Source organism: Lissotriton helveticus, chromosome 8 (genome assembly GCF_964261635.1).
Source record: "Lissotriton helveticus chromosome 8, aLisHel1.1, whole genome shotgun sequence".
Classification (NCBI taxonomy): Eukaryota; Metazoa; Chordata; class Amphibia; order Caudata; family Salamandridae; genus Lissotriton; species Lissotriton helveticus.
This window is the reverse complement of record NC_136069.1, coordinates 987,677,928-987,701,108: the sequence shown is the minus strand read 5'-3', so window position 1 is coordinate 987,701,108 and position 23,181 is coordinate 987,677,928. Positions and strand designations below refer to the sequence as shown.

Genomic DNA, 23,181 nt, shown 5'->3' with positions numbered 1-23,181 from the left:
TACTTAATCAAGACATAACAGGGAGTGAAATAATGGAAGCTATTAAGAAAAACAAAAAAAGGCAGGGCAGCCGGCCCAGATCTGATCCCAAATGAGATTTACCTGTTATTTGATATCTTCCCTATGTGGTTGAAACTATTTATTGATATTTTAAGGGATCGTTCCCCATTACCAGATACCTGGAAAGAGGCAACTATCATCCTGATCTTAAAACCCGGTAAAGATCCCACACAATGCCAGTCATATCGCCCGATATCTTTATTGAACTCCGACTACAAAATCTTTACCAGTATCATCAACGCACGATTAAGTAAAATAGCTGGGGCAATATTACATGATGATCAGAAGGGTTTCCTCCCCGGGCGGCAGATGAATCATCTTTTCATCTCTCTAATTGGTGCAATAGACCTGGCAACCGCGGCTAGAGTTCCATTAACAATTAGAACACTGGGCGCTGCAAAAGCCTTGGATCGCGTTAACTGGTGTTACCTGTCTAATGTATTAGAGGCTTTTGGGTTCGACCTCACCCGTAGAGATCTGTTGGGGAAAATATATAGTCAACCACGAGCCCAAACATTAGTAAATGAGAGCCTTTCAGCTCCAATATCATTAGGGAGAGGTAACAGACAGAGCTGCCCGCTGTCTCTTTGACATATATGGAGCCATTCATCAAAAGAGGGAAGAGGAGTAGAAGTCCATTCAGTTCCCCTGTATAGATACTCAACAATCAAAATTGGAATGGACACTGGTATCTACTATAACCATTGGTTATATTTGAAAACCCTCATAGACGCTATATATATGGAGCCGTTCGCTCAAAGTCTTAGGCTAAATAATGAAATACAACCCTTTTCAATGAATGTTTTCTTAAGGAAACTTACCCTATATGCGGATGACTTAATCCTTTTTACATCTAATGTCAACCAAGCCCTACCAAGTTTATTAGGTGAAGTACAGTTCTTTGGCAAACTGTCAGGCTATGAGCTCAATAATAGTTAAACTGAGATAATGACATGGAACACGGAAGTGCAGGGTTTCAGGGTGTCAAAGGAGATACGGTATCTGGGAATTACCATTATATAAGAGCTGTCTTTACTTCCTAAAACAAATATAGCTCAATTATCTAAAGAAGTCGATACGCTCCTCAAAAGATGGCAGAATCTACCGCTAACACTCTACGGCAGGGTATATCTGGTTAAAATGTGTGTTCTGACGAAGTTCACTTATCTTATTAATAATATCCCTTTGACTTTTGACAAAACTCTCTTAAAACAAAATCCATGGTAAGATCTCTTCCTTTGTTTGGGCTGGTAAGGGGATCAGACTCTCCTGGAAAAAGCTCAGACGAAAACTGGCACATGGAGGTCTGAGTCTACCAGACCTACAGATATACTGTTGGGCATACCAATTGCAAAACAGCAGAATGCTCCTAAATAGGCCGGATGATCATCTGATGGGCCACATGTTTAAGGCTATGTTGCACGGGAGTCCAGCCGAGGGTTCATGTAAAAATTTGCTGCCCCAATTTCTTTTTTTTTAAACTTTGCTTAAAGGTTTTACATGCTGCCCCCAAACTATGGTTTGACTGTCGTAATATTTTAGGCATTCCCTATTACAGTGAGTGGGCACCGGTGTGGGACTCCCCAGGCACTCTGGAATGTTTCAACGATGTTGTATCCCAACCTTTGAAAGAGGCAGGGGTGAAGAGGTGAGGTGATATAGTTGAAGGAAACAGCTGTCTCTCGTGGGATGCCTGGAGCCGTTTAACTAAAAACAGCTTCTCCAGATTTAAATATTATCAAATATTAACCTGGTGTGAACACCAACACTGGCAATTCCCAGGAGACTGTGCAAAGGAAGAGGATCTCCAAGACACAAACCCAAGGAAGAAGGAAATCGCTCTTTGGTACAATTACTTACTGAAGGCTGCTGACAGGAAACTGGACCCCCCCCAAAAGGTCTGGGATAAGTGCTTGCCAGATGAAGAGCTCCAAACGTTATGGCAAGTATCTTTGGATAAATTATATTGTTTAATTAAATCTGCTGCACTAAGAAAGAACCACCTCTTTACCATCAACAGGATATATTGGTCAAGATTCCATGCCCAAGAGGCAGACGACATTCATATGTTTTTAACCTGTTCAGTGTTGGAGGATTATTGGAAGAACGTGGGTAAGACCCTGACTGAAATACTTGGTTAAGAAATAGAGGTAAGCCTAGTACTATTATTTTTTGGTATAGTACAGCCTTCAGAGGGGTAGGTGGCTATCACCATTGAAAAGGGTAAATTGGTGTTTTATTTGATTCTCTTGGCTAAGAGAGAAATTTGTAAAAAGTGGCGTCAGGCAGATCTCCCTTCCTGGAGGGAACGGTGGAACTCAGTTAGCTATTTTAAAGATTTAGATCAAAAGGTTAATTGTTTTAGTAACAGAAGAGAGCATGGCCTTTTGGGGGGATGATTAGATCAGGAGTATTGTGGAGGGTGGGCAGAATCTTTTAAAGAACTGTCCAATTATTACACATCTCGGTCAGTCTACGATGTGCAATGTGGGTTTGCCCCCATAGAACATCAGCTGAGATCAGACCCTCTAAGTTATAAGCATTTGGGTTGCTGCCATCGAGAGGATGATTATACAATAGTATGGAAGTTATATAAGGACTTAAAAAAACAGTAATAAGTGTATCAAAATGTTAATCCCAGACCCCCCTACTCCATGATTCCCCTATAAGTCCCATCTCTCGTCCTGAGATGAGTAGAGGCACCTTCCTTGTCGTCTATCAATAAATCAAAGAGCAGTCTTTTGAAATGTAAAGACAATCTCTTCCTGTACCCTGCAGTTTGTCCCCACCCAGGTCAGAGGAAAGCAGCAATACACAAATCTGTCTGGGAGGGATTCCTCTCCTTATGTCTTCACCAGGCAGACATGGGCTTCCCAAAATGGATCCCAGGGTCCTCCATACAATGTACTATTGCAGGCAAACTCACTCAGTGTACATTCACAGCATACTTTGCGTCCAACGCTGTTACCTCTATGCATTGTACCCTTACATGTACAAATTCATTCAGTACCCTCACTCATTCTGCCCACACTGGTCAGCACTGAATTATTTCGATCTTTAACCAGGGAGTGTTATTTACAAACACACACACTGCCTAAAAACACCCAGTATGGGTGCGTTGCACAACACTTCACCCTTCATGTACTGTACTCCACAAAAGAACACACACCCAGCACATGCTTCCCCTGCACATACACTGCACAGCACTACATCACATGCACTAACCACATGCACTGCACAGTACTGCCCCATTCTTGTACCATACCCTTCCCAGACACTCCTTTGCTGCACAGCACTCCACATCTTGGGGAGAGGAGTTGGCCTAACGGCTAGGGCGCTCGACCTCGGGCCTGGGGATCTGGGTTCGAGTCTCGGTAACAACGCCAGAAAACCTACTGTGATTCTGGGCAAATCATTTAATCTCCCTGTGCCTAAAAAATGAATGTGTGTCCTCATGTAACGTAACTGGTGCTATCTAAAGCGCTCTGGTACCTGATTCGGTTTGGGTCTAGTTCGCGCTATATAAAACTCTGCGAAAAATAAAATAAAATAAAAATCTTACCTATTTTTTTTGTAATATATCTTTATTAACATTTTGCATTACCATTTCAAAGACAATTTAGATGTTCTCAAGGCCACATATGCGGAGCATCAAAACAGAATAACATAGCGAGTATATTCTGATTACGTCATATATTATCTTCCAAACCAGTCCCATTCTAAAGGCGCTCTAGTGGCATACATGTTCCTTTATCTCATTCCAGCCCACACTGAATATGCCATGCTATCCACAGTGTTAAATTTCCGGGGTCTACTAGTGTCTGCGTACTCCCCCCCCCCCCCCCCCAACACCCCCCTTCAACTCAAACAGCCCTCCCTCGCCATGCCTGGTCTTTCTCTTCCAGTATAACTACTCATCTCTTAATCGTACAGTCCATATCCATTCATTATCCAGTAAATCCTAATGGGTTGATCCCCCTATCTCCTGTGTATCCCATGACCCGTGCTGTGCCTGTGCATTCCTGTCATCCTCCTCGTTTTGTGCACTATCCATATTATCATTTGTCAATTTCCCTAACATCGCCCTCCATGCCCGCACATTGTCCTCCACCTTTTCATCCCTCCTAGTCTGTTGCATTCTGAGTATCTCGGCTGTCGCCTATTCCGTCACATCTTGTTTCCATCGCAGCACTTTGGGACAACTTTCGCTCAGCCATGATATGGCAATCCGCCTCTTCGCCAATACCAGTCTCAAAAGAACAAATCTCCTACTCAGGCCTTTCTCTTTAGGTCTGGGCAACAAGCATAACAGCACCACCTGAATCAATCTTGCTATCCCCCACCTTGTCACTTCACGCCGCACATTCAAGTCATCTGTCGAGAAGCCTTGCAATTCCGGGCAGGACCAAACCATTGGGGGAATTCCGCATCCGTTTCTCTGCATCTGGGGCACAACCCCGAACGCTCCGGGTAAATCTTATGTAGCCTCTTGGGTGTTAAATAAACCTGGTATATGTAATTACATTGAAAGAGTTTGAACCTTGAATTTGTGGTAGTCTGCTTCACCCCTTCATGTATTTTAACCCAGTCTTTCTCGGCGATGGGGTTTCCCATTTGGACCTCCCGTCTTGCCTGCACTTGCAGTGCCCTGACCACCCCATCCTCTCAAATCGTCCGATAAAGATGCGAGATCAATCTGAGCCCTTGGGCCTTCATTAGTAAGGTCTGTAACACTTTATAAACAGAGGGCTCATCCAGAAACATTGACCACAGTTCCCTTGCGACCTGTGCTATTTTCCCAAATTGTAGGAACTGTACCGGGCCTAGTTCAAAAGTTTCCATTGCCTGCTCCCGCGTCACATACTGGTTATTATTATAGCGATCCCTCATGGTCAAGCAGCTCCCCTTCCGCCATCTCTGCACCGACATGGTCTCAGATATCTGCTGGAAGGGTCGGATAACCCATAATGGAATGTCTGGGGCATACGGGGCTCTCTTCACCACTCTCTGGATTCCCACCACGTGTCGAACAATAAGAGGACTAGTCTCAGGCACCCATGCCCCCAACATTAATAGCTCAGGCAGATCTCTGCCACCTAGCGTTCCCGCCAGCAGCATCTATTCCCAGTTATCATTTCCGTAGAGGCAATGTGCCGCATGTTGTAGTTGCGCAGCTGCATTGTATTCCAAACATGGAACATCCAACCCCCCATTCTGCCACCGTTCTCTGCAATGTGTGTAAACGGACCCTTTTCCGCTTGGGTCCCCATAATAGGTCGATCAATAACCTGTCCTGAGTGATAAAAAGAGCGACACGGGATCCGATAAAAAGAGTGCTGCAATGCATATAAGCACCTGTGCAAGACCACCATTTTAATCAGTCTTATTCTCCCCATAAGAGACAGAGGCAGCTCTTGCCAGAAGTGTATCGACCCACAAAACCCTTCCACCACTTTGCCTATGTTGAGCTTCAGGTACTGTTCAGCTGACTCTACCAACCTGACCCCTAGGTATCGGTGCGGTCTTTACCCATGTGAGCCCCACCCCCGGGAATTCCTCATCGGGATGCGCAGCTAGTTTCCCCAATGGGATCAGTTTAGATTTCTCACAGTTAATCCGCAGCCCCGTCACAAGGCTAAACCACTCTAGGGCGTCCAACAAAATCGGAATCGCCCTTATAGGCTCCCGGACATATACCAAAGTGTCATCCGCGTACAGACACACCACATGATTAGTCTCACCTAACTGAATCCCAAATGCCTCCAGCTCTCCCCGTAAGAGTGCTGCTAACGGCTCCATGGCCATAGCGAAAAGTAACGGCGACAGAGGGCATCCCTGTCTAGTGCCACGTTGTAACCAAAGTGCCCTTGATACCAACCCTCCCATTTTAATCTTAGCCTTTGGTTCAGAGTATAACAACCATGCCCATTGCAAAAATTGTCTTCCTACCCTCAGCACTTCACAGAGGTACTCCCATCCCACGGAATCGAACGCTTGTTCGATATCTAATAGTGCCAAAGCACAGTCCTCCTGCTGAGGCATGGGTGAATGCCATTCATGAGCCAATCTCCTTAAGTTAAGGGTGGTATTACGTTTGGGGATAAAGCCTGCCTGATCCGACTGTATTAGCCTCTGCATATATGGTTGTAGTCTTGCTTCCATGATCCCGCTAAGGATCTTCATATCAATATTTAATAGGGAGATGGGTCTGTAATACCCTGAAAGTTGTCCATCACTGTCTGCTTTGGGAAGCATCACCACCATCGCCTCACTCATGGAGGGCAGGAGTGTAAGGTTTTGCAACGCTTCGTTATAGACCTCCAGGAGACGGTATGCCAAGACCTGGGCGTTCCTCTTATAAAATTTGTCTGGAAGGCTATCACTTCCGGGGGTTTTGGCTGATTTCAGGGACTTAATGCTCCCCATTACTTCCTCCGTCGTGATCGGATCATCCAGCAATTGGCTGGCCTCATCGTCCAACCGTGGTAGGTTCAATGCCGTAAGGAACTGTTCCAGTTACTCTGGGGCCGAACCCGGTCGTCCTGTGTATACCCCGGCCAGGTGGTCCGCTAAAGCATCTAAAATTAACTTTTGGATGTACACCATGCGCCCAGCAGTAGTCTTCATCTGCCCAATAGGTGAGATCGGCGTCTCATTATAGATCAACTTTGCAACGAGCTCGCCCGAGCGATCCCCCTCTGTATGCACCCATTGTCGGTATGCGGTGTATTGTTATTTCTCCAGTCTACACGACTCCGCCAGCAATTCCTTCCTTACCTCCTGCCATGCATTTAGTTGGTCAGGTTTCATAGGTAGCACCCCCTCCAGTTTAGCCAGTCTCTTTTCTACCACCTCAATATCTCTCTTGAGCTGTTTTCGAACCCCATAGCTCATATTAAGGCAAAACCCACGTACCACTACTTTCAGTGCCTCCCTTTCCACACCCCTTGATGATGCTGAGCCCCAGTTCACTGCAAAATAGTTAGAGAGTTACCGAGTCTCCCGGAAAATGGCAGGTCAGTGAGTACCTCCATTTGAAGCTGCCACATGGGAATTGACACGCTGGGCCCGCACATATTTAAAGATAATAGTAATGGTGAGTGATCTGAGATGTATCTTGGAAGATATACTATTTCCTCCACTCTGGGCATCAGATTTTGTGGCAGTAAGACCTGGTCAAGTCTGCTGTGTGTATTAGTAGAGGGTGTGACAGGAGAACGTCCTAGTGTCTGGGTGTCTAACCCACCATGCATCCAAAAGCCCCATCTCTCTCATTACATCCTTTAATGCCCCGGTCATCCCAGGTTTAGTATTCGCTCTGGGAGGATCGCGAGACAACACGTAGGCCAAGGGTGAGTTAGGCACACAGCAGTGGAACTTCAAGGTGAGTGAGCCTGTAGGCTTCACTCCAGTGATACAGGGTAAAAAGGTAATGTTCACTACTACTGATTACTACACGGTATGATGCCACCACCGTGCTTGTGTGCTGCTTGAACCCTGGTGAAGGCGGTAGGCTTTCACCACTATGAGGGTAGCCCTTTGGGCACCCCCTTCCAGTCCAACAAGACCACAATCCCCGAGACAGGCCTATGTCATGGCACACATGGATGATTCAGCTTCACCCATGACAAACAGGTCAGCATTAGGTACCCAGACAACAGTACAGTAGGGCACCCAGGGCAGGGGTACATGTCTCTACCATTCAGATGATCTTTCCACCCCAACACCACCGCAAGAGCCTGTAAAGTGGCACGCAAAAATCAGACCCCTAATTTGAGGGACATTCCCGAACCTTTGTGCACTACAGCCAGTGCAGTTTGGAGCAAAACCCATAAAGAAGCCTTTCAGAACCCCTGTGTAATGGCTATGATGTCTTGTAATGTCTTTTCCCCACCCCACTCAATATAAAGGTTTCATTACAAAGGGACGAAAAGATCAATAGGGACTACAGTTGACTTGTTATCTTTCCAACATTCTGTATAGATAAATGCATCTAAATCTAAATACAAATCAGGCCCCAAGTATGATATTGTGCATCTAATGACTTTGCAGTTATTTTTAACTCAAGGTGATTTCTTACTTTAAACCAAGGAACAACTACTGGAAACCATTTCATTGCTTTACTCCATTACAGAGAAAGTGGCACTTCGCATTCTAAAGCTATAAACAGTAAAAGGTTACAAAAACAATAGGTCTTACCTTTGTGACCGATTATCTTTGTCAATGGTTGTTTGCCACGCTACACAGCATCTGCGAGGCTGTGCAGTGTGGAAAAGGTTACAGCAAAAATAAAAAAAATCTTTAGACGTAGCTGCCTGTGTCATATGTAGGTTTCTCCTCCACGCAGATACACGCCTACAAAATGGTGTTATTTTCCCTTTCTTGATACCAATCATAGTTGGATCCGCAACTAAAAAGAAAATTAAATGTGCAAAAAATGTTCTTTTTAACTGAGCAGGCCAAGTGGAGTGGACATAACACGGGGAAGGGTGAGAGGAACACTGAAGACAAGAGGGGAACAAAAGCACCACAGGGAAAGGCTGGCGGGATGCATAAGCATTGAGATGAGGACAGTAAAAAAAAAAAGCAACATCGGGGTAGAGGGAAAGCAACACGGACAGCACGGGTTGGGGAAGCAATGGGGAGAAGCATACGGGCCATCGCAAGAGGAGGGGCATGGGAAGAAGCAGCCCTACAACTGAGGTCAACAGGGAGTGGCGGGAGAGAGACGTACAGTGGGGAGATGGCTCAAAACCACATTCACTCTAATGGAAAAGCAACTAGTGAAACAGTGATGCCAGCCAAACAAAGATTGTCAGTCAGAATATCTTTATTCGACTTGTTCCAAGTCATACAAAGAAACAAAAACAATAAAACATGAAGGAATACATACATACATGACCCTACATTTTCCTAAAAAGCATCAATCTAGATGCACATTATAAATACTATATACAAGATTAAAAAATACCAATTACAATTCATATCAAAACACAACAACACTAAAAAGAAAAAAAAATTTAAGGCGAAATTTGGCCACCCGCTTTTACTCTCGAAGCGGCCACTAAAAAGTTAGCAATGCAGAAAGTTGTGCGAGGATTTGTCAGGAGCTGTAAGTAGAGCAGCGCGGGACGCACCTGTGTAAATCCCGCTTCTTTCAGGATGGGAAGCAAATATTTTTTCCTCTGCTCATGATACAAGCTACAAAACATGATGAAGTGCATTGTATCCTGCACAGAAAAGTGATCACAGCTGCATGGAGGAGCTAGGTCTGGCTTCTGCCAGCACTTAAAAGAACCTAAATAAAAATGTAACAGGTTAAACCTGAACTTAGTTAGTAAAAACCTGTGATAAGGGAATGTGACAAAACTGAGGTACGATGCGAGGGAGGGTACACTCACCAAGAGGTTGTGTGCCCTAACTGCTGGCTTCAGCAGTTCAACTTCCTCGCGACGCGCTTCCTTCCTTTCCCTGAATGACTTTTTTATATTGCCTATATCCAGAGCCCTGATTTTTTCTGGGCTTGAAAAGAGTTCTGGGCGACCCAATTCAGTAAATGATTTAATTAAATAGGCCAGCCATGGGATACTGCTATGTTTGTCAAGTGATAGGACATCCTTCAATATTATGTGGTTCAAAGGAAGGTCTTCATTCAACCACATTTTCAGCCACAGGATCAGGGGCGCTAAACTCAATAAATCTGACAGGTAGGGTAAGCCCACCTCTTTGTGGATGGAATAAGTTGGGGTTGACTGGGGAACAGAGAGAAGAGATCTAATAAATCTATTTTCAGCTCTCTGAATGGGGTCAAGATTTACATACCCCCACAAAGGGGATCCATATAGTGCAATGGCCACAGGTTTACACTTATAGATTTTTAAGAGGGCTTCTATGGGCCTGGCTCCCAGCTTACCAGCGAAACCCAAGAGCGCTGAGGAAGATCTGGTGACCGCCAGCCTCTTTGCTCTTATCTGTGGCCCCCACGTTCCTTTCTGGTCAAACAGTACACCCAAGTAGGGGAATGTGGTAACCTTAGAGACCGGGACCCCTCTGCAAAAAAATGATTTATATCTTTTTTTGGTACACTCACGCCCCATTACCATCGTGTGTGATTTGGAAACATTAACCTTAAGGTCCAAATTATCCATAAAGGAGCCAAAGGCATCCAGGAGGCGCTGGAGTCCTACACCAGTGCGGGCGATCAACACGGCATCATCCGCGTACAGGAGTGCCGGGATATGGACATCTCCTGCACGTGGAACGTCCGCGTCCTGGCCTCGCAGGTGTGCCCCCAGGCCGTTAATGTAGATGGTAAAAAGCGAGGGGGCTAAAATACAACCTTGCCGTACCCCTTTTAGAGATTTAAACAGTGGGGTACATCTGCCATTGTTTGACACTCGGACGGCTGCAAAAAGCTCCTGATGCAAAGTGGCCATGAACGTGACCAAAGCTTCGTCAATGCCCATCTCCATCAGGATTGACCATAATTTTGACCTATTGACAAGGTCGAAGGCCGAGGAGAGGTCCATAAATGCCAGAAACACAGAACCCTCCTTGGCCACCGTGTACTTAGAGATGAGCAGATGCAGATTAATACATTGTTCAATGGTCCCTTTTCTCTCCCTGAAACCATATTGCAGGTCAGACAGCCCACCACAACCCTCAACGTTCTCCCTCAATCTGGATAAAAGGACTCTGCCCAAAATTTTTATAGTTGAGTCCAAGAGGGATATGGGCCTATAAAACGCGGGGTCATCCCGCTGACCTTTGTTTTTAAAAATGGGGACGATGGTGGATATGGCCCATGAGGCGGGTGCTGGATTACCATTAACTGCATTAAATAAATTTGACATAACCTCGGCCCACAGTTTAGGTGAGTACATAAAAAAGTCAGCGGGGACTCCATCAGGACCGGGTGCCTTATGTTTGGTGGTTGCCAGAAGAGCTTTTTCCACTTCTTGAGGGTTAAAGATGATGGGACGTACAACCATATTGGGCGATGGACCCTTTTTGATTCCCTCATCGTCTCCCCCATAGACATTTTTGAAAAAAGACAGCCATTTTTCATCTGTAATCACGCAGTCCATGGGTGCATTACTATCTTCAGAAAATAGGGGCTGTTTGATGATCTCCCAAAATCTCCTACTGTCCTTCAGCACTGCCGCTGAGAGGAGATTATCCCATGTATCGCGTTTGATGGTGTCTTTACGATTCTTTATGGCTGCCTTATAAGTTTTCCTTAGTCTCGAAATATCATCTTTATCCCTTGGGACGTTTTTTAGGGCCACCAACAACTCTCTGTGGGCTTTCGAGCATGCGGAATCAAACCATCGCTTATGTCCTTGTGCTCCCTGGGTGGGTTTGACTAAAAGATCCTTAGAAACCTGGTTGCATATTGCCTCATAAGCTACCACTATGTTTTTACCTTGAGTGCCCGGGTTTTTACAGAGCTCCACCTGGGCTTTGATTTTAGGGAAGCATTTTTCATAAAAATTTTCCGGGATCACTTTGGCCCACTTCAAACGTCTATCTTGGTCAGTGGTCCTCAGGGGATGTGCTGGTTTTGCAATTATTGGTGGCGCCCCCATCTGGGCACCCCAGGCCACTTCAAGTAGTACTGGGTTATGGTCGCTGTAGTGTGTTGCGACTGTACGATAGGCCGTGGTCCGATTTAGAATCCCTGGTGAGACAAAAATATAATCAATAACTGTACCATTTTGGGCGCCAGTAAAGGTTGGCATTCTAAGGCCACAGTCAGGTTCGTATAGGTCATAGTTAGCCAATAAATCTTCAAGCTCCTGCCCCTCTGCGGAGTGTTCAAAGTGAGGTCCTTGTAAGGCCGCGTCATCGACCTCATTGGGTCCTCTTCCCTTACAGGCTAAATTACATAAATGGATATTAAAATCGCCTAATAAAATAAACTCAAAAACTAACTCGATATTCTGTGATACTGTATTTAAAATGCTGTCCAAACTGGCAATATTGCGACCGCTATAGTCACTGTTTCCAGAATTGTAAAAGTTGACATATAAAGTCCTACTTGTTTTGTTGATCACCCTCTCAACCATTAGGATGTTATCAGAGTCAGAGCTAATCTGCCTATAACTTCCTGTTAAATCCAAGGAAAACAAAATCACCAATCCACCTTTTGACCTACCCGCCCTGCTAGGGACTGCAGGTTTAGTAAAGCAGGTGAACCCATCCCACCAAAGATTGTTGGATGTATCCCAGGTTTCTTGCAGGGCGATGATGTGATGCTTTGACACAAAGCTCAGCCATGCATGGTCCTGGCGTTTTGCAATTAAACCTGCTACATTCCAGCTAATGATCTTACAAGAGTCGGTGGGTAACCTTAATTCATTTACACCCTCTGAATCACCTTCAACTGTTAGTTGCAATAAAGGTCCCTCACTGGTTTCCGCTTGACAAAGGCTCTGTGTGTCCTCACCCAGCGTACTCGTTTTAGCACAGGCAACAGTCCGAGATGAAATTAGTTGCTGGACGAAATTGATTGGCACTTGAGACTCTAGTGCTACGTTGGGAACATGATTACTGAAGTGCTCAACAATATTAAGACCACCACATTTTGATATTGGGTTGTTCAGCACCTCCCTTTCTTGATCGACTCCTGGATCAAGTCAATCACAGGTGTTTAAATCAGATAAAGGGCCAAACCTATTTCCTGTAGCAAAACCCCACTCAAAGGGAGTGGCTGCCTGACCCTGTCCATATGGAGCTGAGTTCCACATAGGATGTGGAATATTTGGACGTGATAGAAACTGATCATTCCTCAACCAATGTGTGGGCCTATTGCCCCGAACACTATGTTCGTAACCCAGAAGGCCAGAGCCCCAACCGTTAATTCTTGACTCATGTGCAAGGACAGGCCTATTGTTTAGCTCATTCAGGTGATTAAGTCTTCCTAGCTCCCAGTAAGCCATAGGCTGAGACCAGTCATTGGGATGTCGAGATCTAGTGACCCCTCCCCAGCTGCTGGTGTTATTGTGTGTGTTATAACTGGGGATATTGGGTAATGTAGCAAACTGAGTCTCGTCATAGAAAAACTTGAGTGTAAGGGGAATTATAGAACCACTACGACGTTGGGGCGGGAAAACATTGCTCAAGATATCTGGGAGGACCTCGGCATTAGCAAAGTTTAGAATAACACAATCCCCTTTAAACTTTTTTGGCTTACTGCCAATCCAAGATACCCTCCTTGTCATAACAATGTCCCCAGCCAATTTATCGAACCCTTGTTGTGCCATATGCATATTATTAGTGAGCCAATGTAACGCTTTATCTTTTAGACCCTGATTGGACTCTTTTATTTTGTGATAGAACAGGAACATTTGCCAACACCAGTACTACCGGTGAAGCTTCCGATATAAATTGGGCTGAAACATCCTCTTGATGTGTTACCACTGTAACACCAATAGTACTGTTATGGGGGTCTCCAACTTCTACATCTTGACCAGGAGCAGGTAGTGAGGGTGATACTGGCGGAAGCACCAACCCTTGTTGGATGGGCTGTAAATTGCTTTCAATTGGGGTAGCCTCCACGTCCGTGGGTGTTAGATTTGTTACGAGGGAGGATAAATTCTCTACCTCGTCAACCAATTTACTATGTACCCCACCCAACTTTTTAACCTCAGATGTTAATTTATCCAATTTCCCGATCAGGGGTTTAATTATAGTCCTGATTTTGGCGTCTATCATGTCTTGAATCCTATTAAAAAGGTCGTCATCGGAAATGCGTTTTGACTCAATATCAGTGTCGGGATCTACATATTTCCCCACCCGCCTAGGGGGTGGGGTGGCGGGCTTTTTCCTACCTAGTTGTTTCCCCCCCCTCTTTACTGGGAGTCTTCTACAGGCTCTAACGGCCCGTGTGGGTCTTCGTCCGTAGCGGCTATCTGGTGGTTTGGATCAATGATAGCGTTATCTGATAAATCTATTAAGTCTACTCTATCTATTGGAGGGTCAGAGTCAGCAGCAACCTCAATGCCGTTGTCCTGAATATTGGAATCTGCAAGGTATAACGGCGGATTTTCTAGCAGTGAATCAGATGTCGCTGTACTTAGTACGCTTGTGGAAGGGCTTTCTGTAGGCAGGATGGGTGATTGACTCAATCCAAGGGATTGCCTTCTCTTATTGTTGATGTTACTGACCACTTGCACAAGGTAGGAATCTAAAGTGTTCACTGTCTCTACAGGGGCAGGAACCAGTTTTTTCCCCATAATTGGAGCTGTGACTTCCGGCAGCCTTTCAAAGCTCAACTCAGATGGGTTCAGTAGATGTTGACAGAACGATGTGCTATGGAAATCAAACAATCTCCAGCGACGAGATGGCAGGCCAATGACTCTATAAAGTATTTTCAACAAAATATCAAACTGGGAACAGTACCTTAAAGCCAAATGGTGGGTGTCAGAGGGGTGGCCTAGCCTGGCCTTATCGTGCCGTAGAGGGCCCGCCCTTTGCCCGGGCTTCGCCCCGGGCGTCCCGCTCGCGTCCCGCGTCGCGGGGGTTCTGCCGGCTTTATCTGGTCGTTGGCGCTCTCTGGCGCGTTTCCCGTCACTCTGGACGCGCCGCCGCGAGGCCTGCCGGGAGTTGTAGTCCCCCGGAGCGGCGGCGCGGAGTCTGGTGTCTCTGTGACTCTCAGCGGTGGCGGCGCTTCAAAATCAGGTAGGTCTTGGCCCCTGCGTGACTCTCAGCGGTGGCGGCGCTTCAAAATCAGGTAGGTCTTGGCCCCTGCGTGACTCTCAGCGGTGGCGGCGCTTTTCGCTATCTCTCCCCCGCTCTGCCGGGGTTCTGCCGGCTTTATCTGGTCGTTGGCGCTCTCTGGCGCGTTTCCCGTCACTCTGGACGCGCCGCCGCGAGGCCTGCCGGGAGTTGTAGTCCCCCGGAGCGGCGGCGCGGAGTCCGGTGTCTCTGTGACTCTCAGCGGTGGCGGCGCTTCAAAATCAGGTAGGTCTTGGCCCCTGCGTGACTCTGAGCGGTGGCGGCGCTTTTCGCTATCTCTCCCCCGCTCTGCCGGGGTTCTGCCGGCTTTATCTGGTCGTTGGCGCTCTCTGGCGCGTTTCCCGTCACTCTGGACGCGCCGCCGCGAGGCCTGCCGGGAGTTGTAGTCCCCCGGAGCGGCGGCGCGGAGTCCGGTGTCTCTGTGACTCTCAGCGGTGGCGGCGCTTCAAAATCAGGTAGGTCTTGGCCCCTGCGTGACTCTCAGCGGTGGCGGCGCTTCAAAATCAGGTAGGTCTTGGCCCCTGCGTGACTCTCAGCGGTGGCGGCGCTTCAAAATCAGGTAGGTCTTGGCCCCTGCGTGACTCTCAGCGGTGGCGGCGCTTTTCGCTATCTCTCCCCTGATTGTTATGAGGGAATGCTCCATAGGCGTGAAAAACACAAAATTGACAAGCTGGGACAAAAATTAACAAGCATTAGAAATGCAATCGGGCTCGGATTTATTTGAGTTTGAGCTAATGGCATTATAAATGCCAATGTATTGTTGCTATGTGTTGTGGAGTGTGTTCATGTGGTGTGTACTGCCAGTGATCTCACCACTCTACTCACTACTCTACTCACTACTCTACTCACTACTCACTACTCTGCACTCACTACTCACTACTCTGCACTCACTACTCACTACTCTGCACTCACTACTCACTACACTACTCACTACTCCAATCACTACTCTACTCACTACTCTACTCACTACTCTACTCACTACTCTACTCACTACTCTACTCACTACTCTACTCACTACGGCTGTGCACACCCAAAGGTGGACTCCCCACCAGGCACTCGTGCTCACTTATTGCACACTCGCCCCTTTCACGGAACACGCGCGGATTGTACCGAGTGGGCGCCATGAGGGAGCCTGGCTACTTTCTGTTCTTAGTCCTTTTGGGTAAGTCTGCCTTTAATGAACATTTTATTGGTCGTGTTGTGAAACCAGCTGGAAAAGTTCATTTTGTCGTCCTTTTTTACTGGGAATAAATCAATGTTTGTTGTGCAGGCTTGTAGGTGATCTAAGGTGTAATTGTGAGCTCCGGCGTCCCTCCTGGGTGCGTATTTGCGCACTGACTGACAGTCTGGAGGCCACTGAGGAGACCGTCTCTTTAAAAAGACCCTTCCTTCCCTCCGCCACGCATCCTCTCCCGGCGCATCCCGCTGTCCCGCTGTGTGCTCTTCCGCCGTTCCTGCCACCTGCTGATCTGTCTATACATACTTACATGAGGATCTGTGAGGCAGGGCACACTGCTTCCCCTCACCCCAAAATGTACCCCAGGAAGCTTCTAAGTGCCCTCTTGCATCTGTGTGTGGTCTGTACCTCAGCGATGCGTCTGTCTAGGCGCTATATTGACAGGATTTTCTTCAAAATTGTTCTTTTTACGCACGTACTGTCTGGTGTGGTCAGACATCGGCTGGGATGCCAGTCTGTGATTTCAGAGACCGTTGTATTTTAGCTGAAAAGTGGTGGCCTTCGGTGCAAGCCCATATTGCCTCATATTTTAATTCGCCCACTTGAACAAACCGTGTGATCCTGTGCAAACTATTCTCGCTTTCTTTGTACTTGACCTTGCAGACTTCGGAGAGCTCAGTGCTCCAGACATCTACGCTGAATAATTAACTCGGCTGTGTCAACTTGCGTAAAGCGCTCCGAAGTAGTTGAAAGGGGGTGGCTGGCGCATTATTGAAGGTACACGCACTCATTCTCAAATGCAGAAGGCGTGTTAATGTGTCACGCACTGTGCTGTGGAGCAGCTCAACTGTCAGCACACATTTACACAATCACAATGTTGTTGGTTTGCAAACGGCGCTTGTGTCTTCTGTCCTCTGTCGGGTCCTGTTTGCAGAAGAGACGAGGCTTCGTTGCTTTAGCGCTGGGTGTTGATGGGAAGGACCTTGGCTAATTGATCGTGTTTTAATTAGCGGCTGCAGCGTGGAAGCACTGCCAGTAGCAGCATTACCCTTTCGCAGCCCACTAGCCGTACTTTCATCAACCACTGGAAGATGAAAGGCTGCGCTGGACGCAGCGCCAGGTAGATCGCACGCAGAACGCAGCAGCAGGTGCAGCAGCCCGCTGAGCTACAGTGGCTGCGGATCAAAGCGCGGATAGTTCGTGTGACACTTTCACGCACAATGCCCTCGAACACTGCAAGGGGATGTTTGTTTACAGTGGAGATGTCCTCTCCTGGCACCCGGCTCAGGGCACGGTAAACACATGGGGGTGATGTTACCAGACACTAAAGGTGCCGCCGCCTCTTTGAAAGCAGAACCGCTTTAATAAAGATTATATAAATATGAAGCTAAAGCAGCTTCCTCTGCCGCAAGCCTCACAAGGAGGTCAGATTTCGTTTCTCACGACAGAAACAAAAGTCGTGCGTGGACTGTGCTCCCGTGGGCGCTGCTCGTGCCAAGACTGACGTTGTAATGGCCCGTTCTTTCATTTTATTAATTTTGACCCCCTTTAGTGCCTGCGCAAGCCAGACTGCTTCTAAGTCCTTATATGCAAAATGAATCTTAAAAAATAATGCGAGCTGGCTTGCTCAGGGATGCTTTTTTTTGCCGACCTCAGTATGATGAAGAGCTGAGTTGCACCTACTGATTCACATATCAGGAGGCAGAGAGCACAAACGGCTATTTCCTTTTGTCACCTCTTCAGTGGACTCTGACGGAGAGCTGAAACGTGGAGCCCAGAGGCGTATCTTCTATTGGTGCAGCAGGTGCAGTGGCACCGGTCCCAGAGCCTTGGAGCCATTTAGCACTGATAATTGGTGCTATGTTCCTTGCACCAGGCCCAATGATATCCATGGAACGATACTGGCTCCTCCTTTGACCCCTCCCCTCAGTCTCCCCCCCCCCCTGCTTCCATCCCCGCGGTGGTCTGCGCCGTCAAGCGCCTTGCTTCTCGGCTTTCCACTTCTAGCTGACAGCCCTGCAGCCTGCAGGGGGCCGAGAAAGAGGCGCTGCTGACAGCAAAGAGTGGGATTTAAAAAGCATCCCGAGTGAGGGCCCCCACCGCCTTCAACCCCACCCGTGGACTGACGGGTCATTGCATGACCTGCTTGTATGTAATCTGTTTTACATCCCTGCACACCCCGGACCTCCTGCGCGCGGGGCCACTTTAAGTAACTTGTATTCAGCTCTGTGCTGTAGGTCGATGCCCGAAGTTGCTGACACTGTACCTGTGTCGCTGTGTGGTGTCGGCGACTCACTCAATGCCATTACCTACATTTTGTAATATATTGACCACGACTGCTAAATTATCTGTGTTGCTGTAACACCATGCTGGCTTTTTGTGTTTCTTTTGATAACATTTCATGAATTAAAATAAATAAATAACTAATAATAACTTGTATTCAGGGAACAGACACAGCAGCTCCTGAACCCCACGCAGCTCTGCTCGGAGTACTGTGTCCTTTTCTGCGTTACGAAGCTTTGTCTGCAGAAGTCAGAAGTGTTCAGCCTTTCTCGGCATGTACAGCTAACAATGGGCCCTGATTGCTGCTGGGGTCCAGTCTCGCAGCCAGACGGTCCTGGGGAAGCTGCTGATGACGGGGGGGGGGGGGGGGGGGGGGGGAGGAGGCCCGAGTATCTGGATGCGATCTGCATTCGAAACCGTTCCCGGGCCACCTTTACTGAGATGTGCGCTGCGCGGAAACCGGGGGCGCTGCTCGGGCGCGGACTGCAAACACTGCGCAGCTCTGAAGTCACGTGAAATGGATCCAAAACAAAAATATCCAGAAAAAAAAGTGCTTCCGGGACCTAACAAGGAAGCTGCGCGCTGAGCGCTGCAGAATTGTGAACGCGCCCGGCCATCTGCATTCACTAACGGAGGCACCCTGACAGCTCCTAATTACAATTTATGTACTTCTTTGCGCAAGCACGCACGAAATATGCCTCAAAATGGCGGAACAAAACTACATTTACCCTATCACTTCAAGCCTATTAAAACGAAAACACAAGGAAGACGAATCACTGACCAGATGACAGAAAACGCTAAGGAATGTCTGGAATTTCTCTCTCCAAGGCCCTCTTCTTCTTTTTTTTCTCCTTTAACATTAGTTCTCTAACTCCTCCCCCAGGGGGAGGAGTCCGAGCCCTAAAAAGCTGGTAAATGAGAGTGACAAGGTAAGGCAATCAGTGCTAAGTATGGGGGAGAGGTGGGTGGGTGCTCCAAGAGACATCTATGATCTTGATAAGCCACAATATGCTCACAACAGACAGCGCATGCGCTGGTTACTGGGCTCGACCTAAAGAGACTCTGAAAGCATAAACAATCCTACAGTCACAAAAACAATTGCCATGATTCTCCTCTCTTGTGATAGAGGTCACAAGGTTTATAAGCCATTACGGGCCAATCAAAACATTCTTCCTTTCTAGCCGAACGATTCTTTTCATTGCCTCCACTGAAAAAAACAATTACCGATGAAAGGACTTCATTTTCTTCACAGATCCATGCCATACACACCATTCTCTTAGTTGAACCCTTCAAATTAAATTACTTTACAAAGAATAAAAAAACACCCAGAAGAATGTAATTAACTTTTTTTTATATGCGGCGAAAACAAATACAAGCAAGAAAACCCTGATTGACAATTATCCAACAACTACTGTGCGATGGACTGTGTAACAGGAAAAGGTCTGCTTGACTGATCTTTTTCGAGTGCGACGTTCAGTTATGAAATCTTTTCAAGCTATACATATTTTTTTTAGACGGAGGGTGGCATTTAACTATGTCATTGGTTTTAGGACCAGCAAAGTCTTCACTTACCGGTGTGCAGTACTCCACCATTGGATAGTGCATTTTGTGACCCTTCGCCACTCGTCCAGAGAAGAAGCAGCTTTGGCAGATGTCGTAGTTAAAGTGCTTTAAACTTCTGTATCTATGGCGAAAATTAAACAGATAAGAAATTAAAGTCAACTTCATAAAAACGCAAGTATTGGCAGTCTAATGTGTTTTATTTGGGGGGAGGGGGGGTGGGGGTTACTTTTTAAAATGTTATTTCAAAAAACATTACGAATTAATTTCCATTCTGTAACTGCACACCTTGGCAGCTATCATGGAACAGTCTTGTAATAAAGCTTTACAAAAAATATTAATTCAAAATGGCTGGATGTTCATTTATACACTTATTCATGCATTGGTGGGCAATTTTCAGTGGTTTAACAAAAACAATTCTAAGATGGCCACCCATATGAGCACATGCAGCCACCTTTAAATGGTTTTAATGATAACGTTTTTGTCTGAATGAAAAACAAAATGACACTTTGCCCAAATGTGGCACTGAGGGAGACTATTTTCTGTGTGTGTGACAACATTGGGCTGGTCAGAATCAGCCGCGGCCCGTGGAGGGAGTCCCAGTGGGGCAGAAAGGCAGGGTGGGGGGTGCTAAAAAACGGAATATGGATAATTGGAGGTAATGAAACAATTTAATAAATAAAACGAATTTCGTAGCGCCCTGCATCGTAAAATGCAATGCAGCGCGCGCTACGAAATTCGTTTTATTAATTAAATTGTTTACTTACCTCCCGTTATCCATATTCTGGTTTTTAGCACCCCCCACCCTGCCCCTCCCCCGCCCCGCCTTTCTGTCCCACCGGAATTCCCTCCACCGGCCGTGGCGGGTCAAAATGACGTCACACTCAAACAGAATTTAAGCAAGTGGCTCAAGTTGGTTGACCAATTGCCCCATGCTATATACTCTGGCAGGCAGAGACAACATGTAAATGTCACTGCAACAGACCAATGGATAAAGAGGGCTAGCTGAAAACCTTTGCAAGTATGTATGCATGTATTTTTGAGGATTGTTTTGGAGAAACAAAAGGTCTTATTCACAGGCAGTTGTATAACTAAACCATATTTTTGACCTACAGAAGGCAACTTTATTGCAACCCACCTTCTCTTTGGAACCATTGCATAAATTGATAGTATGGACGCAATTAAATTTTTAGATTCAGGGTTTCATATCAAGACAGAACATTTGCATTCTGTGTATTTGTAAAAAGCAAACCACAGCCAAATATTACTTTTTTTGAAAAATGTAATATAATGGTACATAATCTCCTACCCCGGCGATGGTCAATGCGTCCAACAGGACCACACAGAAAGGAGGATTTTTTTACCACTGACTTTTTAGCTAAGAGGGACATTCAACATATTGCGACTTTTATTGTGCTCCCAATTAGAGAAAGGTGAAGGTGAGAATGGAACCTGACAAGAAGACATTATTTGGTCTCTCCAAGAGGTACTTCCCTGCTTCAATCCTCTTTCAATTAGCAATAAAAAGGGTACATTTCATAAGAATTTCTGCTTGCTAGCAGGCGTCTGCATAAAGAATTCGGTTTGCAGTAAAAACATTGTGGTGAGGCAGAAGAATGAAAAAAAGTTGTTGAAAAAATGTCTACTGCAAATATAATGAAAAAAATATCATGCAAATTAATGTTTATTTGGAGCTGCGAGAAAGCGGGCGTCCACCTGCTAAGTAGAGAAGAACATTTACAGCGAGGTGTGGAAAGGGGTGGTTGACTAATGGTAGTGTTACCATCTTAGCTTCTGAGGCTTTTAAATCCTGAGTCCTTTTTTGATGTTTCAGATACTTCGCACTTAGGCCCTCATAACGTTTTTGTCTTAAAAATGTATTGAGGCAAAATGTGCATGCATTTTTTGTACATATCGGGGATTCTAAAGGTACTCAGGTTTTGAGGAGTCCACAGGAGGGAACCAAGAAAACACTTACAATATAGAAAAAGTTTGCTTTTTTGTTGGAAAATGGTGGGAAAAGTGCTGTGCAAGAAAGCATAAGCAATTTTTCCTAAAAGGGGCAGCAAGAAAAGATTTGCTGTGCTAAGATCACCATGTTATCAGCTTTCAGAAACAATTGGAGTTGTAAATCAAAACCATCTTTTACCACAGGTTTTGCATGTTTCTAACTAGTAGTCCAATTTTCCTTTTTTTGTGGTTTCAAACTTACTTGCAGTTTGTGGTGAAAACCATTGGTGAAAGCTATAAATTTCTGAAAACTATACAACATTGGCAATTCAGCAAGATGGTAAAGTGGGGAAAAATAGCAATTGGTTATGGCCTATTTACAGAAATAACATACCATTACATCTGTCAGATGCTTCTAGTCATAGGGTTATATAGGTCTTGTTGGTTGCCCACAAACAAATGATTCCCAGAGTGAACAACTGTGCTACAGCTTGTAATAATTTGTCATATGGTAAAATCTAATGAATTAAAAATGGCTGTAAAGAAAATCTATGTATTTTTGAAATATGCAGAATATACTGCGTTTGGTAATAATGGATACTTGCATACCTCTGCATTTGTGATTCAGAGGGCAATTTTCAAATTGTTATCTTTCTTTGACATTGGCTTACATTTGGAAGCAAAAAAGGAGAGAAATTCAGATGATGATATCAAATGTTATACTTTTCCGTGTTTCAACACTTCTCCAGATAAAAACATTACTTTACTTGTGTGGCTGGGCCCAGCCCCCGTGACACAAAAGGCCCCAAAATGCAACATGGAGATATCAGGATTTCGCGTAACAAAAAATGACTTATTTTGGTGATGGGAGCAGTTCTGGTATTTGCACAGGAACTCAGCCTCCTCCCAGGGAAACCTACCAAATTCCGACATTTTAAAAAAGTGAACCATTAGGGTAGTCCAGGGTTGTGTGCCTTGCTTGGATTCCACAATATTTTCTTATGTACAATGGCCGGCAAACGTGAAACTGACTAAAATATTGCACTTTCCTCACATTTCTGTGACATAAACTTCCTGATTCTTTGAGATCCACTAGACTCTTACCACGCATTGTTTCTGCCCTTCTCCTGATAAATATGAAAGCCCCACTTGTGTGGTTAGGCCTAGCACCTTTAACACAAAAAGGCCCCAGAATGCAACATGGACCCATCAACATGTTATGTAAAAAAACAAAAAAAGGAAGAAAATGAGCTGTATTCTGTATTTGTGTCTGGGGAAGCTCTGGTACTTCAGCCCAGGCTTGGCCACCATCCACGGAATCCTGCCAAATTCAGAAATGTTTTAAACTAGGCCTGGGCAATATGTGATTTACACACATGTAACTCACATAAATTTGGGAATTTAATGTTTCA

The 23,181-nt window shown here is 45.8% G+C and overlaps 1 protein-coding gene across 9 annotated transcripts in view; it reads right to left on the bottom strand.

Annotated features, from left to right (window-relative positions):
* Window positions 1–23,181, bottom strand: part of DMD (dystrophin) — a 6,826,337-nt gene that overhangs the window by 175,020 nt on the left and 6,628,136 nt on the right. For all 9 annotated transcript variants that reach the window (XM_078657819.1, XM_078657824.1, XM_078657821.1 and 6 more), the window contains one exon: window positions 19,832–19,943. In XM_078657819.1, the coding sequence (XP_078513945.1) occupies window positions 19,832–19,943 (112 nt within the window). The remainder of the gene's footprint in view (window positions 1–19,831; window positions 19,944–23,181) is intronic.